We start from the raw sequence: 13,177 nt of genomic DNA, 5'->3' as shown, positions 1-13,177 counted from the left end.
TCTGCAATTTTTCTCAACTTTCCATTGGAGTTTTCTTGTCGCATTATTTTCTCATTAATTTTTTTTAATTTTCTTTTCCCCAAATATCTCATGATCCATGCTGGTTGTTGCTGTAACAAAATTATTAGCCATTTTGATTCAACATTACTCGTAGCTGGCCCAATCTAATTCAATGTTAAGCGTTATTCAATGGTATATTGCTATTGGTATATATATTATATAACCACAGCTAGGTACTCGTTTTCACCTGAGTGAAGTGAGGAAAGTGGGTTTAAGTTCCCAATGGCACAACATCAATGGGTCATGTCAGGGGATTCAAACCCAGGACCTCTAGCATTTGGGCCAAACACCCTACCCTTATGCTATGCCAATACCACCATTATTTCTTTAAGAAAGTATACTCTGAATATTATATTCAAGACTTATAGACAAGGGATTGTGTAATACAATGTACTGTAAATGCAGAAATGTTCGCGGTGGATTAATGTTTGCGGTTTTTGCGGTGACCACTTCACCGCGAATTTAAAACCACCGCGAACATTTTTTTATTATGATATTAGATTGCAGTCTATGGTGTTACCGCGAACTTAAATCCACTGCGAAAAGTCCTTTTTTCCGCTACCGCGAAATTAAATCCCCGCGAACTTAAATACATTTACAGTATCTTGTTTTCCACAGGACAGCGTAAGGTGTTCGACCTGGCCTCTGGAAGCTGTCTGTTCCGTTCGGACCTGCTGGATAATGGAGATGCGGTGAAGGTGGACGCCTGTACAACTTGCACATGTAAGGTAATTTCTATGTACTACGTCTTGTGTCTCCTCTCACAGTGTGTCCATCTGTCGTATAATCTCATATCAAAGTAATGAGATTATTAAATGCAAAGAAGCATCGTCATGATAAGAAATGACCAATGATAAGAAATGGATTTATCAACTTTTCGTAGAGTCTGTATCACTTTGAAACTTTGACAGTTGTTCAAGCCACAGAACAACCTATTTCTGTTAGATGTACAATAACTACTAGCACTACCTGTACCTCTAAAACATTGAATTTTAGGCATAATTTTGTCCAGCTACATGAAAAACATCTGCTCAATACTTCTAAAATTGCTGTAATATAAGGTTGTTTTAGCCTTTTCCTTATCTCCAAGCAGATGTTTGGGTAAAAGGTTGCAGCATTTTTCTGACTGCCCCAACACCTGCCTGGAGATTCGACTTTCCTGCGAGACACCTTGTGGAGTTTGGGTGAACTGCAGGCCACAATGATCCATCCTCTTCCCCCTGTATATCACTTCAAACTTGTCCTGACGCACTTCGATGTTGTAGGTCTATCCTCCCCCACAGGAGTCCACCATGGTATGCTCCAAGATGACCTGTCCTGTGAAGCTGGACTGTGATGAGTATGAGCCCAGAGGAGAGGGGGTGTGCTGTCCTGTCTGTAAGGCCAGGGAACCTGTGGAACAGTACCGCACCTGTGAAACTGAGGGACTGATATACCAGGTTTGTATGAGTTTTCATTCCATCCTGTTCCCCAATCTGCTATTCTTAGGGTGGCTGGTATGAATGGGGGATCTCAGTAGCCTGACGTCAGTGGCCTGACGTCATAGCCAGGCCAGCTAGACAGGCCTGGGAGACAGCTCAGCCTTTTCATCAAACCTATTGGCTCTTCTGATTGCTTTCCTGCCAATAAAGTTGCCGGTGCTGTTGGTTCACTGGTAGATCTGTCCAAGGCTTTGGGGATAAGGATGGAGGGAGGGAGAGAGTCATCTTCATCCGTGCAACCAGCACGACTGGATGATGATGATGTGTGTATCTGTAACAGATGCTTAGGGGTGGCGCCCATCTCCATTTCTGTAGCCCTTGGGCCTCACATTTGTGCAAGCCACTACAGCAGGAGACATTAGAAAATGGTCACAGCAGACAGTTGGCCACCATAGAAAGGATTCTTAATGCTAAATGGACAACATGAAAATTTACTTAAAACAAATTAGACTAGATCTCAATCGGAAACTTATTTGTTTTCCAGCATGGTGAATCATTCCTGGATGATACCTGTACCATGTGTACCTGTACCAACGGCACCCTGTACTGTCAGATAGAGGTCTGCGACAGCAATGTGGTCTGTCCAGCGGTGAGTTTTCATTTTATTACATGTACACTTAAATTACCTCCAAAACATTCAAACACATTTTGCTGCAGTATCTTAGGAAGCCACCAGGAGGCCCAAATTATCGAATTGGGCTTTGTGTCCCCAATGTCTACCAAGCTACCAACCTACTATCATGAACACCCATCAGCAGCTTCTCCAGTTGTGCTGTTCATTATTGACAGCCACTCCACCATAGCAAAACCAAAACATAGCCTTCTGGCAAAGGTAAAGATGCTTGCACCATTTTCTTTTGCTGTATGGAACTTTCAATATTCAGCAGTAAATGTATTTGAAAACAACAATTATGCAAAATGTAGAAATAAGATTTGATGGTTCACTGGATGGAGCTAGTATGACAATTTTATGGCTGGCAATGTTGTCTCTTATATGCATTGTATATGCCTAATTTTCTTTCCCATTGACACCACTTACCAAAATCATTTCAGGGCCATAGCCTCAAAAAGTTTGAGGGAGAATGCTGTCCGAGGTGTATAGAAAGTAAGCCACAACTTTATTCATCATTGAATTTTTGAAAAGTTTAGCTAAATTTTGGGATGATTGCATACACACATGACAGTAACTTAATAACATGACATTTATCTAGCTTCTATCAGAAAGTTGTATATTTCATGTTGCGAAGAGTGCTATAACTGTTTTTTTTCTGTGTTTAGCTCCTGGAGTGTGCACTGTGTTTGGAGATCCTCACTACAAGAGTTTTGACGGAAAACTTTTCAACTTCCAAGGAACCTGTAAATACATACTATCCCAGGACTGTAAGGGTGAAGTCTACAGTGTCATAGTCAACAACGATGCCAGAAAAACAAGGTGAATATGAAATTTGAAAAATATTGAAGAAAAAATGCATTTCAATGTTCAGCATATTTAGAACAGTTTACAAGTGCAAACAATTGACTAATCACAACTATAGAGAACCACAATTGTAACAGATGCAATCATGGAAAACTACTGAACAGCTATTAACAACAAGTCTAATGGAAGTCTATAGGAAACAGGCACTATATGATTAAGTAAATACTGCGATGAAAAGAATACATGAGACACTTTGACAGCAGACTATGGGTATGTGTTAGTCATGCTAGTTTGTTAAAAGACTAGGCCATATGAATGTAGTAGCAATAAGATTAAAATCCAATGTTACATTCAAATGCTTCATGTGAGTCATAAACGTTAAACAGAAACAAACATTTGCTTACAGGTCTTTTGCATGGACGAGAAGAGTCCACTTTAAAATCAAAGGGGTGGATGTGATACTCGGACAGCACTTGACAGTGAGGGTGAATGGGAAGGACGTCAGCTTACCTCATACCCAGCCTAATGTGCTGACAGTGCTGCTTGCTGGGTACTTGGTTAAGGTCATCACAGAAATAGGTAAGTTTCTACTGCATGTAAACTTGGTACTAATACTAGTATTACATGGAAATGATGTTTTTTCTTTACCTGAAGGGAGTTCAAAAATTTGTTTTACCTTGTCTGTGCTTCTCTCTTTCCCTCTCTCTGTCTCTCTTCCTCCCTCTATTCTTGTTTTCTTCCCTGTCTCTCTCCTACTTTTCTTCCTCTCCTACCCTCCCTCTATCTCTCCCTCCCTCTGTGCATCTGTGTGCATTACCTGAGTGTATGTTCTGCAGTTCCTGCATGTTCTGTCAGGGGGTGCTTACACTTCAGAGGGACAAAGATTTCCATCTTTGATTACTTTATGTAAAAGTCTATACAAGACTGATATAAAACATATCACCTTTTTCTGGAAGGTATTGAGTTGACCTGGGACGGAGATAGTTTCCTAGAAGTAAGTGTACCCAGGATGTACAGGGGGAAGCTGTGTGGACTCTGTGGGAACTTCAATGGGCATGGCAGAGATGACTTCATCGGAAGGTAAAACGTTGTGTTCATATTTTCTTTAAGTTTCATAAAATGTACCAGAAACCAACATATGTTTGGCACTGTGCTTTTGCAATAGAATGCTTGTTAATTTGACCTCCTTTAATCAAATCAAATCATGTCATTTCCCTATGAACAAAAAAGAAATCTACATAAGCATTTCTGTCCTTGGTGCTGAATGCCATCCACCATTGGTACTTTCACTATACATTCTAGTTGTTTTATATAGAAACATATTCGGAATCAACTCAAGTTTGGTGCTGTTCTTTTATTGATATATGTGCATTGATTATAACGTTACCTGTTTTAGTTCTATAAAATCATCGTTCACACATGCTTACTGATTGAAAAACCAAACAATCAAGCTACATAACCATTGCTGTCCTTGGTGCTGAACACCATCCACGTCATAATTACTGGTACTGTTTTTTAGTGTATATGTATCAGACGGCATTTCTGTGACTGTGCATATCTGAACAATTATAGATATGTCCCTATGTTTGTCTGAACATTACGGATAGGACAACAAAAAGCTAGTTTCGTCTTTTTTAGACTTTTAATATGGAAATGCTCAAATTAGTTGCACTTCTTTATATAGACTTAATATAGACTTCATCTTTCATCTTCCAGTGATGGCCTGTTCAGATTTAACGTGAACGAGTTTGCAGACAGTTGGAGGGTCGGAGAGGAGAGTAACTGTAACCGGCCCAGTAAGAACCAGATCCCGTCACCCTGCCAAAACAACGTCTACATGAAGCTCCGCGCACACAAACAGTGTAAACTCTTCAGATCAAGGATATTCAGCAGATGTAGCAGAATAGTCAAGTTTGATAATTATTACAGGTAAGTTGTATCTTACAAATGGGAAACATGAAAACAGCAGTAGAATTGCCCTTTGTAGATCGTTTTTCAAAATAATGACGTTTGAAACCACCATCAGTCAGTTCACCTCAGGTCATAACAATGGATGTAGGTTGCCTGCAAATAAAGGTGAACAAGAGTTATTACAGTAGTTGAAATTTGACATGTACAGTCAGTTTTCTGCATATGTTATAACAGTTTCTGACTGCCAGTATACATATTTCAGTAGCATGTCAGTATATAATTGAATTTCGTCCTTTTATCCATTGACTAAATTCTGCTATTAAAAACGGACACATATAAAGATAACTTTATTGCACAACAATTGTACGAGGTACAAAGTATGGCATCTACATAACTACAGTTCTATAGCTTAACTAAGTAATACAGGAGTTGTAGTATGGGATAAGCTTCTTACAATCATTGGAAGCTTTTACAATCAGTGGAGGAGTTTCTAATATCCAAACCTTCTTTGATATATTTTCCTATATCTGCCATGCAGGGATTGTCACATGTCATGATGTATTTGAATTTGCACTTCAGGTCCATTGAGATAAATCCCTGTGTATAAAATGACAACCTTCTGTATAGAGAATTGCGTATTTCAGAATATTTGGGACATACAATCATAAAGTGATATTCGTCTTCAATTAACTCTGGACAGAATGGACAAACCCTCTGGTCGATAGGGATTTTTTTGAATCTCCCGGTTTCTATATTTAATTTGTGACAGCTAATTCTGAGTTGTGTGATTGCCCTACGAATGTCAAGGCTCTTTATAGTGTTAGTTATGCAGTTTTCTGTGCATGTGAATAAAGCCTTTATTGTTTTCCGTTCCAGATCATGTGTCACAGACATGTGCGAGTGTCCCAGTAACAGAAACTGTTTCTGTGAGTCTGTACGAGCGTACACAAGCGAATGCAGAAGAAAAGGAGTAGAGCTAGATCTTAGCAGTCTCACAGCATGTCAAGGTATTCATTCTAGATCTACTCTTTTCTTTTTAACCATTCTTCCTACATTCTACATGTCTAAATCTATAGATCACCAAAAAAAGGAGTTCCCTGTCGAGCAGTAATTGTTCAGGAATAGCTGTAAGCTGTAAACCTAAAGAAGAAAAAGCTTTAAACCAGTCTGGGTGAGAAGTAGAGGATTGCTACTGTCATATTCCAAAGAATAAGTGTTCTAAAAGGAAGCCAATAGATAATTTGACACTTCCAATAACAGTTACAGTATCCAGTATTGGATCTCTCCTTGGTGCTGAACTCGTCACCATTTCCATGTAACACAGCAGTGTTCTTAATAGAGTGCAAACGTTTGTTTTACACAAGTTTCTGTTGTATTTTGTACCTTTTTCTTGTAGTTCTAAGGTATAGGCATAGACATAATGTCAATGTGTCAACGTATCACTAAATGATGGACGAAATGCCACAAAACATGTTCAAAACAAACCAAAACCATACTTCTACATAGCGATATCTTACAGCTAAAAAGATAGAGGATTCCTTCTATGAATAGGATTTGTAAAAGGAAACCAATAGTTGATTGGGAACCCCTGATAAGCAGTAACAGTGTGTTGATATAACATTGAAATGGACCTGTCCTTGGTGCTGAACATACTATCATTATAACACATGAAGATTTCACCACAATGCAACATATTTGTAACTTAAAATGTACATTTTCCCTCTTCTCCAATTTTCTGCAGATACCAAATGTACTGGCGGGGCAGTCTGGGATACCTGCGGACCAGCTTGCCCTTTGACCTGTGCGAACCTCAACTCCGTAGAGCGGTGTAACAGACCGTGTGTGCCCGGGTGTCAGTGTCCCGCGGGGATGGTCAGACATCACCACATGTGTGTTTATCCCTCACAGTGTCCCAGGTCATTACGGTAGCAGAGTCCAATATGGCTACCTTAGGTAGTTCCTCCATCAGACGACTTTGGTTGGAGAAAGAGTAAGCGGAGCCAGGGTTTTAACTGTGTATGTGCAGCAAGATATGTTGTGGATACACTGGACAGTTTATCAAAGGTGAAAGCCCCTAAAATATGAACAGTTCTTCTCCAGACAATGCTTGCAGATGCGTTTGTTAATGTCTTAGGGGTCTTTTTTTTTTAACATACATGCATTACCGACAATTCATTTTGCAGTGCATACACATGTAAACAGAAAATTGTAATAGACATTGGCACGAATCCGATGAATAATTTGACTAGTAAGCTGGCCACAGAATTAGACATACAACCATGTGTTATTCAATGGCCAGCTACATGTAGTTCCTCATAGCAAATTTCTCACCTTGTTTGGCCACACTATTCCACAACCAAAGAAGTCTGGTGGAGACTGGTTGTATATTTACATATATCTACTCTCCAAGCACTGAAGCAGATGTAAGGTTTTGTCTTGTTTAAAAAATGTTTTGCTGGTATTCTATACATGTTTCTAGTGGTTTACCTTCTTGCCTTCACCAAAGCAAGGCTAAAAAGAGGTATGAAATACTCCCAAAAGCTGCATCTTCTTGGAGATGATGTAATAAAATCTACATAGTGTCAAATGAAACTGGGACCACATGTTCTCTATGAAATCTTGATATCTATGAAAACTTTATTTACCATATCAGTGACATAGTATAAGCCTGTACATGGTTTCAACTGGCATGCTTAGCATGATGCATTGTGGGTGATATGTCAAAGGTGAAGCCCCCTGAGACATAAACAAAACATGAAGCATTGTCCTTTGACCTTTGACATATTACCCACAATGCACCTTGCTAGGCATGAGCAGCAGGAACCATGAACAGGTTAGTTGATTGTATACAGAGGCCTGAGGTCTCAAGCGATGTAAATATTTGTTGTCGTGTTGAATAACAAGAATTGTTTATTCTTATTATATGATTGAGCATTGAAATCATCTACTGTATTGTACAATTTGTACTTGTATGTCAATCTTTTAATTGCTTTGTAAGTGTTTAAGTTCTGAGTGCATATTTGTATGTCCATGACATATACACATATCTATATATTCTGTATACACATGTATGTAAATATACCTATTGTAATATTGATGGGTAAATGTTGTAATTTCATGAAAAATGACAGGATACATAAAGACATATTTCTGAATAGTCGATTCACCACAACTTCTTTATCAGTCAGCTATATTTTATTTATCATCTAGGGCTTTAACATTCTTTTTGAAACCAGCGACGATATAAAATGTAAACTACAATGTTTTTGTTCTTTTATTTAGAAACTGTGTGAAGAGAAGTTATCCCATAAAAAGACATCATTAGTGATAGTATTGTTCTTCTCATACCTATTTATCATGTCGATAGACATAGTAACATTATTCGGCTCTCTTCATTTTCTCATATCACTAATTAGCAAACTTTAGACTTACCTGCAAAAAAGTGATTTAGCATGCAACACATGATTATAAATGGCCACTTAGTGACATGGCCACCATCATTTGATGGGATAGATAAATGCTTATCTTTCCTATCTAAAATTTAATGTGTGTGTGGGGGGGCGATTACACGAAGACCGTCTAGTATTCGACTCTAAGAATTGTGTTGGTCACTGAACGGGAATTACATGAAGACACTGATTAGTCAATTCACAACTGCATTTACACTAAGGAGTTCAGTTATATTACCATACAATATTGTTGAAATGAATGTTACACTGATCATATTGTAAAAGATGCTGCAACATTTTCTGTACAAAGCATTGAACTTATTTTTAGACACACCATCTTCTCTATTTATTGAAGTCATTTATATTATCTATGACATTTTTGATCATCTATAAATGACTATGGCCAGAGTAATTTAGGTAACTACAATACATTACACATTTTTTTCATATTTTCTTGTGCATTCATTTCCACTTAAAATGTAGTTCATTCTTTCTATTAGTACGTTTATTGGGTTGCAAAGTAACACAACCTCATGATCAAGAATGCTGTAATGCTGACTTGACACGCCAGGTGGGGCTAGTTGTTTCCCTGTTGTGACATATTGGCCCTCTTTAAACACGTTTTTGTGTCGACGAGCCCCACCATCGTTGCATTAACTCCATTTTAGAATCTTTATGCAGAGAGGAACACTTTTCGAAGCATAAAACAAGCACTTAACAATTTGAAAGTAATGAAACAACAGTTGTTCAACTGCGAGTTCTGAAGAAAGTGAGAAATCGCTGTAGGTTTACGAATGTTGGTTGAATAGTAGTTGTAGACATTATGACACTTTTGGTTCGATTCTGTTCAATCATAAACAGCCATAACCACCAAAAATACACGAGTACAGAGATCTGGTATACCTACAGAGAAAATACATCTTTGAGACAAATTGTGTTAAAAAACATTTATTTGATAGTATATATTAAACAGATTTACTACGACAGTTATGAAGAATATTTAAGCACCATCAAGCCAATCCCAAACTTTAAGACAATATTTGATGTAGTAGAAAAACATCAATATATGCAATCACCAAATACATCTTATTAGCTTACAGTCGCAGTTGACATTAGCAAAACATCTAGTCAGCTGTATTATATCTAAGAAATTAAAACATCATCAACATATGTCTATATTACAATACTGTTGAATTACACACAACTTAATGCTCAAAACGAGAACTGAAAAAGCAAAGTTGTCACCTGTTCTAAAGAGACAATATTATCCTTGGAACGTTATTCATAATCGTCGCTGAGTAAAATGTTGCAACTGTTTTATAGCAAGCGTCTCTTTTCCATTCTATGTGCATAGACAAGGCTAAAGTATGTATTGACTTGATTTACATAAGGACTTATGACCACTCCTCAGACCTTTAATATCTTAGACTATCTTGGTAATTACTACTGGTCCAAGACACCCAACGCTCTAACAGTTTCTGAAAATTACATGTAGTAACATAACCTACCCAAGCAATCTGTAACACAGTTATATTATTCATAATAACAAAATTAATAGCTCTCTATTTTCTTAACTTAGCATTTATTAACTAGCATTATACCGCGCCAGTTTAATGCTTTCCGAGTTGTCTACTAATTTAGTTATATAGCTATATAGTTAACTTATATAGTTAACAAATATATACAGTAGATTCGTCTTAATCTATGCACCACAGAGAAACAGCTGTATGAAGTATGACATTATGTATTAAATCATTACAAACTGGAGGTGTAGGAGCTTTGACCTCTGATCTTCGCACGCTAAAAAACAGTCATCACATTACAGACAGCCACATGGTTAAGTGGACTGTTCCTTCGATATATTCACGGACAATTGCAAGTTGCCCAGATGTTATGGACCCACGTTAGTCATGGCCATAAAATCTTAATTGGTCAAGTATTGCAGTCCCCACTCACCTACCCGAACAGCTCCCTTCCCAGCCATCCCTCCCACCATACCACCTACGAAAGGTATGGGGATTAAGGTTTGTCCCAAGGTACTTCCAACAAGGGAGACGGCACCCTTAACGACACCCTTAACGGCATGAGTGGCTACCTGTTTCTCAAAATCATTTTGTGAAATCTCGCCATTGTCACGTTTCTTCTTAGATTCCCTAGTGCGGTTGTAGAGGTCATAGGTTTCTACTGCCATAGTTAGTCCAATGCCAATTTTCCCCTGACACTCCATTATTTTCTTGCCAAGAGATTTCCCCCCTGACTTTGCTGCCTGCATTGCACCTTCTCTAGCTGCAGACCTGACACCTTCTTTCACTGCCTTTTTTGCTGTTTCTTTTATAACAGTTTTGCCCCCCTCCCTTGCTGCCTGCTTTGCTCCTTCTCCAGCTACAGACTTAGCACCTTCGTTTAATGCTGTCTTTGCTGTGTCCTTTGTGACAGATTTGGCCCCCTCCTTTGCTAATTGTTTCGTGTTTTCCTTTACGACGTCTTTTGCAAACTCGCTTGCAGTCCTTTCAGCCATCAGAAGGCCAAAGTTCTTTACAGGGTATATCATTCTTAAGCCTGTTGCGCTTTCAAACATCGACCTCGTTGCTTCGTTTATTGCTTCGTTTATTGCTTGGCCTGTTTTGAATGGATTGCTTATCTCACTGAGTGTTTCCTTTAATAATGCTTCTTCCATGGCAGCTTTTATGATAGTTGTCTCATAAGCTAGTGTTGTCTTCACTGCGTCTGTTGCAAGGTCACTTGCAGCCCTTTCGATAACAAGGTTCACTACGGGATATTTTAAATTTACAGATGCTTCCCTAATTGCCTGGCCTGCAGAGAATGGTGTGCTTATCATTACGAGTGTTTCCTTAAATGCTTCATTTCCTGCTTCTGTCATGGCTACTCCAGTCCCCTCCCTTGCTACCTGTTTTACCCCTTCTCCAGCTACAGACTTGGCACCTTCGCTTAATACTGTATTCGCTGTATCTTTCATGACAGTTTTGGTCCCCTCCTTTGCTACATGCTTAGCCCCTTCTCCAGCTACAGATTTGGAGCCTTCTTTCACTGCTGTCTTTGCTGTTTCTTTCATGACAGTTTTGGTCCCCTCCTTTCCTACCTGTTTTACCCCTTCTCCAGCTACAGATTTGGAGCCTTCTTTCACTGCTGTCTTTGCTGTTTCTTTCATGACAGTTTTGCCCCCCTCCCTTGCTGCCTGCTTTGCTCCTTCTCCAGCTACAGAATTGGCACCTTCTTTTACTACTGTATTCGCTGTATCTTTCATAACAGTTTTGGTCCCCTCCTTTGCTGCCTGCTTTGCCCCTTCTCCAGCTACAGACTTGGCACCTTCGCTTAATACTGTATTCGCTGTTTCTTTCATGGCAGTTTTGGTCCCCTCCCTAGCTACCGCCTTCCCCGCAGACTTGACCTGCGAGCTCTCGTGAATTCCCGTTTTACACCAGGTGGCAAAATGCTCGCAGTTGTTTGTAAACGGACAGTATTTACTTTCACCAAGTTTACTTTTAGCTCTCTGTACAATTTCGTCTGGGGAGAAGAAGCATTCGTCATAATCTATGCGGTATACTTTAGCCCGTCTTACGTCTGAAGAGATGTCCTCCACGTCTGCACGAACTTTTGCTATAGCTATAGGAACTCCTGACCTACCACTGCATGCTATTATGCCAGTTACACCAGGCCAAACATCGTTAGTATACTGAATGACAGATACTTCTGTAAGATCTGTGGGGTATTCAGTCACGATCATGTGATGCTTGTAGGCTACTCTGTCAATCGCAATCTGGTCTCCCCTGTGTAGATCTCTCACCTCGCGTACCTTGATTTCCTTGAATGGCGGCATGGTCTTCTCTGGTACTATATGGTGATACATTTGAAGTGTTAAATTCAGTTACGTATCGTTAATTTGCAAATGATTTGCAATAATCATACATCGAACACGGTTCACAGTGAAAACATCATTAGAAAATACTATAATTTCATAGTAGTATAAGATGAGAATTTCATACTTGCGGCATTAGGAAGATAAGTAGAGGTAAATATCATTAGACTTAAATCACGCAAATTCTTACCTAATTCAAGGGGAAATTCTTATACTTCTACTGGAAAACGCACAGTTCAACAAATGTGATGATGACAAATACATTTACTTAATGATAGCCAGGCCTTTCTCTGAATACATCGGCACGAATTGATGAAGAAATGAAATAAAAAGATTCCTTTGCCACCTAAATCTTATCATTTCCATAATGATGTAGTGAACAGTTGTCTTGTTTTACGTACCTTGCTGAAAAAGCGATTAACTGTTAGCTACACACCCTGGGTTAAGCAGGTGAGTGAAACAATGGCGCCTTGTTGCGGATATCTGGGTAAAAAGGTAGAAAGAACATATCTATTTTGACTCAGAGAGATCAATGTTAGGCATATCAAAAGTCTATCTTAAGACACAAGAATTGATAAATTGAAAAAAAAACGTCTAGTTCCTGTTGGTGGTCATTGTCAAGCACACACAATACTTGTCAGTAGAAAGTTGCGTACTTGGCGGGCGTGTTTACTTGACCAGGGTTACAAAGTCAACAGCACCTGAGTTACCTGACAGCAGGATAACTTTGATACCACAATAAGATCGATCAATAATTCACAGACATACAATAAAAAGGCACATTATGGTAGAAATATGAATTTTCTCAAAGAATTGTCCAAAATGCAGCCGTCACATCTATCAAGAAAGCATTCATCGTGAGAACGTTTTTTTTTTTGCATGTTGTAACATGTGGCCTTCGTCGGTCAATATTGACCATTGTAAAACCCTAATTCATATAAACCCTACGGTATCGGCTGTGGCTAAACAGGCATATCGCACT

At 38.9% G+C, this 13,177-nt stretch overlaps 2 protein-coding genes across 2 annotated transcripts in view; one reads left to right on the top strand and one right to left on the bottom strand.

Annotated features, from left to right (window-relative positions):
- Positions 1-7,275, top strand: part of LOC118405947 (BMP-binding endothelial regulator protein-like) — a 35,066-nt gene extending 27,791 nt beyond the window's left edge. The window contains exons 7-16 of the mRNA XM_035805800.1: positions 684-788; positions 1,326-1,499; positions 2,026-2,130; positions 2,595-2,646; positions 2,820-2,973; positions 3,365-3,537; positions 3,915-4,038; positions 4,675-4,887; positions 5,746-5,876; positions 6,611-7,275. Of these exons, the coding sequence (XP_035661693.1) occupies positions 684-788; positions 1,326-1,499; positions 2,026-2,130; positions 2,595-2,646; positions 2,820-2,973; positions 3,365-3,537; positions 3,915-4,038; positions 4,675-4,887; positions 5,746-5,876; positions 6,611-6,798 (1,419 nt within the window). The 3' untranslated portion in view covers positions 6,799-7,275. The remainder of the gene's footprint in view (positions 1-683; positions 789-1,325; positions 1,500-2,025; positions 2,131-2,594; positions 2,647-2,819; positions 2,974-3,364; positions 3,538-3,914; positions 4,039-4,674; positions 4,888-5,745; positions 5,877-6,610) is intronic.
- A 1,975-nt stretch (positions 7,276-9,250) lies between these two features.
- Positions 9,251-12,156, bottom strand: LOC118405946. Its single transcript, XM_035805799.1, has one exon. It carries the CDS (start codon positions 12,154-12,156, stop codon positions 10,243-10,245), a length of 1,914 nt encoding a protein of 637 aa, XP_035661692.1. The 3' UTR covers positions 9,251-10,242.
- Between the last annotated feature and the right edge of the window lie 1,021 nt (positions 12,157-13,177).

Source organism: Branchiostoma floridae, chromosome 18 (genome assembly GCF_000003815.2).
Source record: "Branchiostoma floridae strain S238N-H82 chromosome 18, Bfl_VNyyK, whole genome shotgun sequence".
NCBI lineage: Eukaryota > Metazoa > Chordata > Leptocardii > Amphioxiformes > Branchiostomatidae > Branchiostoma > Branchiostoma floridae.
This window is presented reverse-complemented; position numbering and strand designations above follow the sequence as displayed.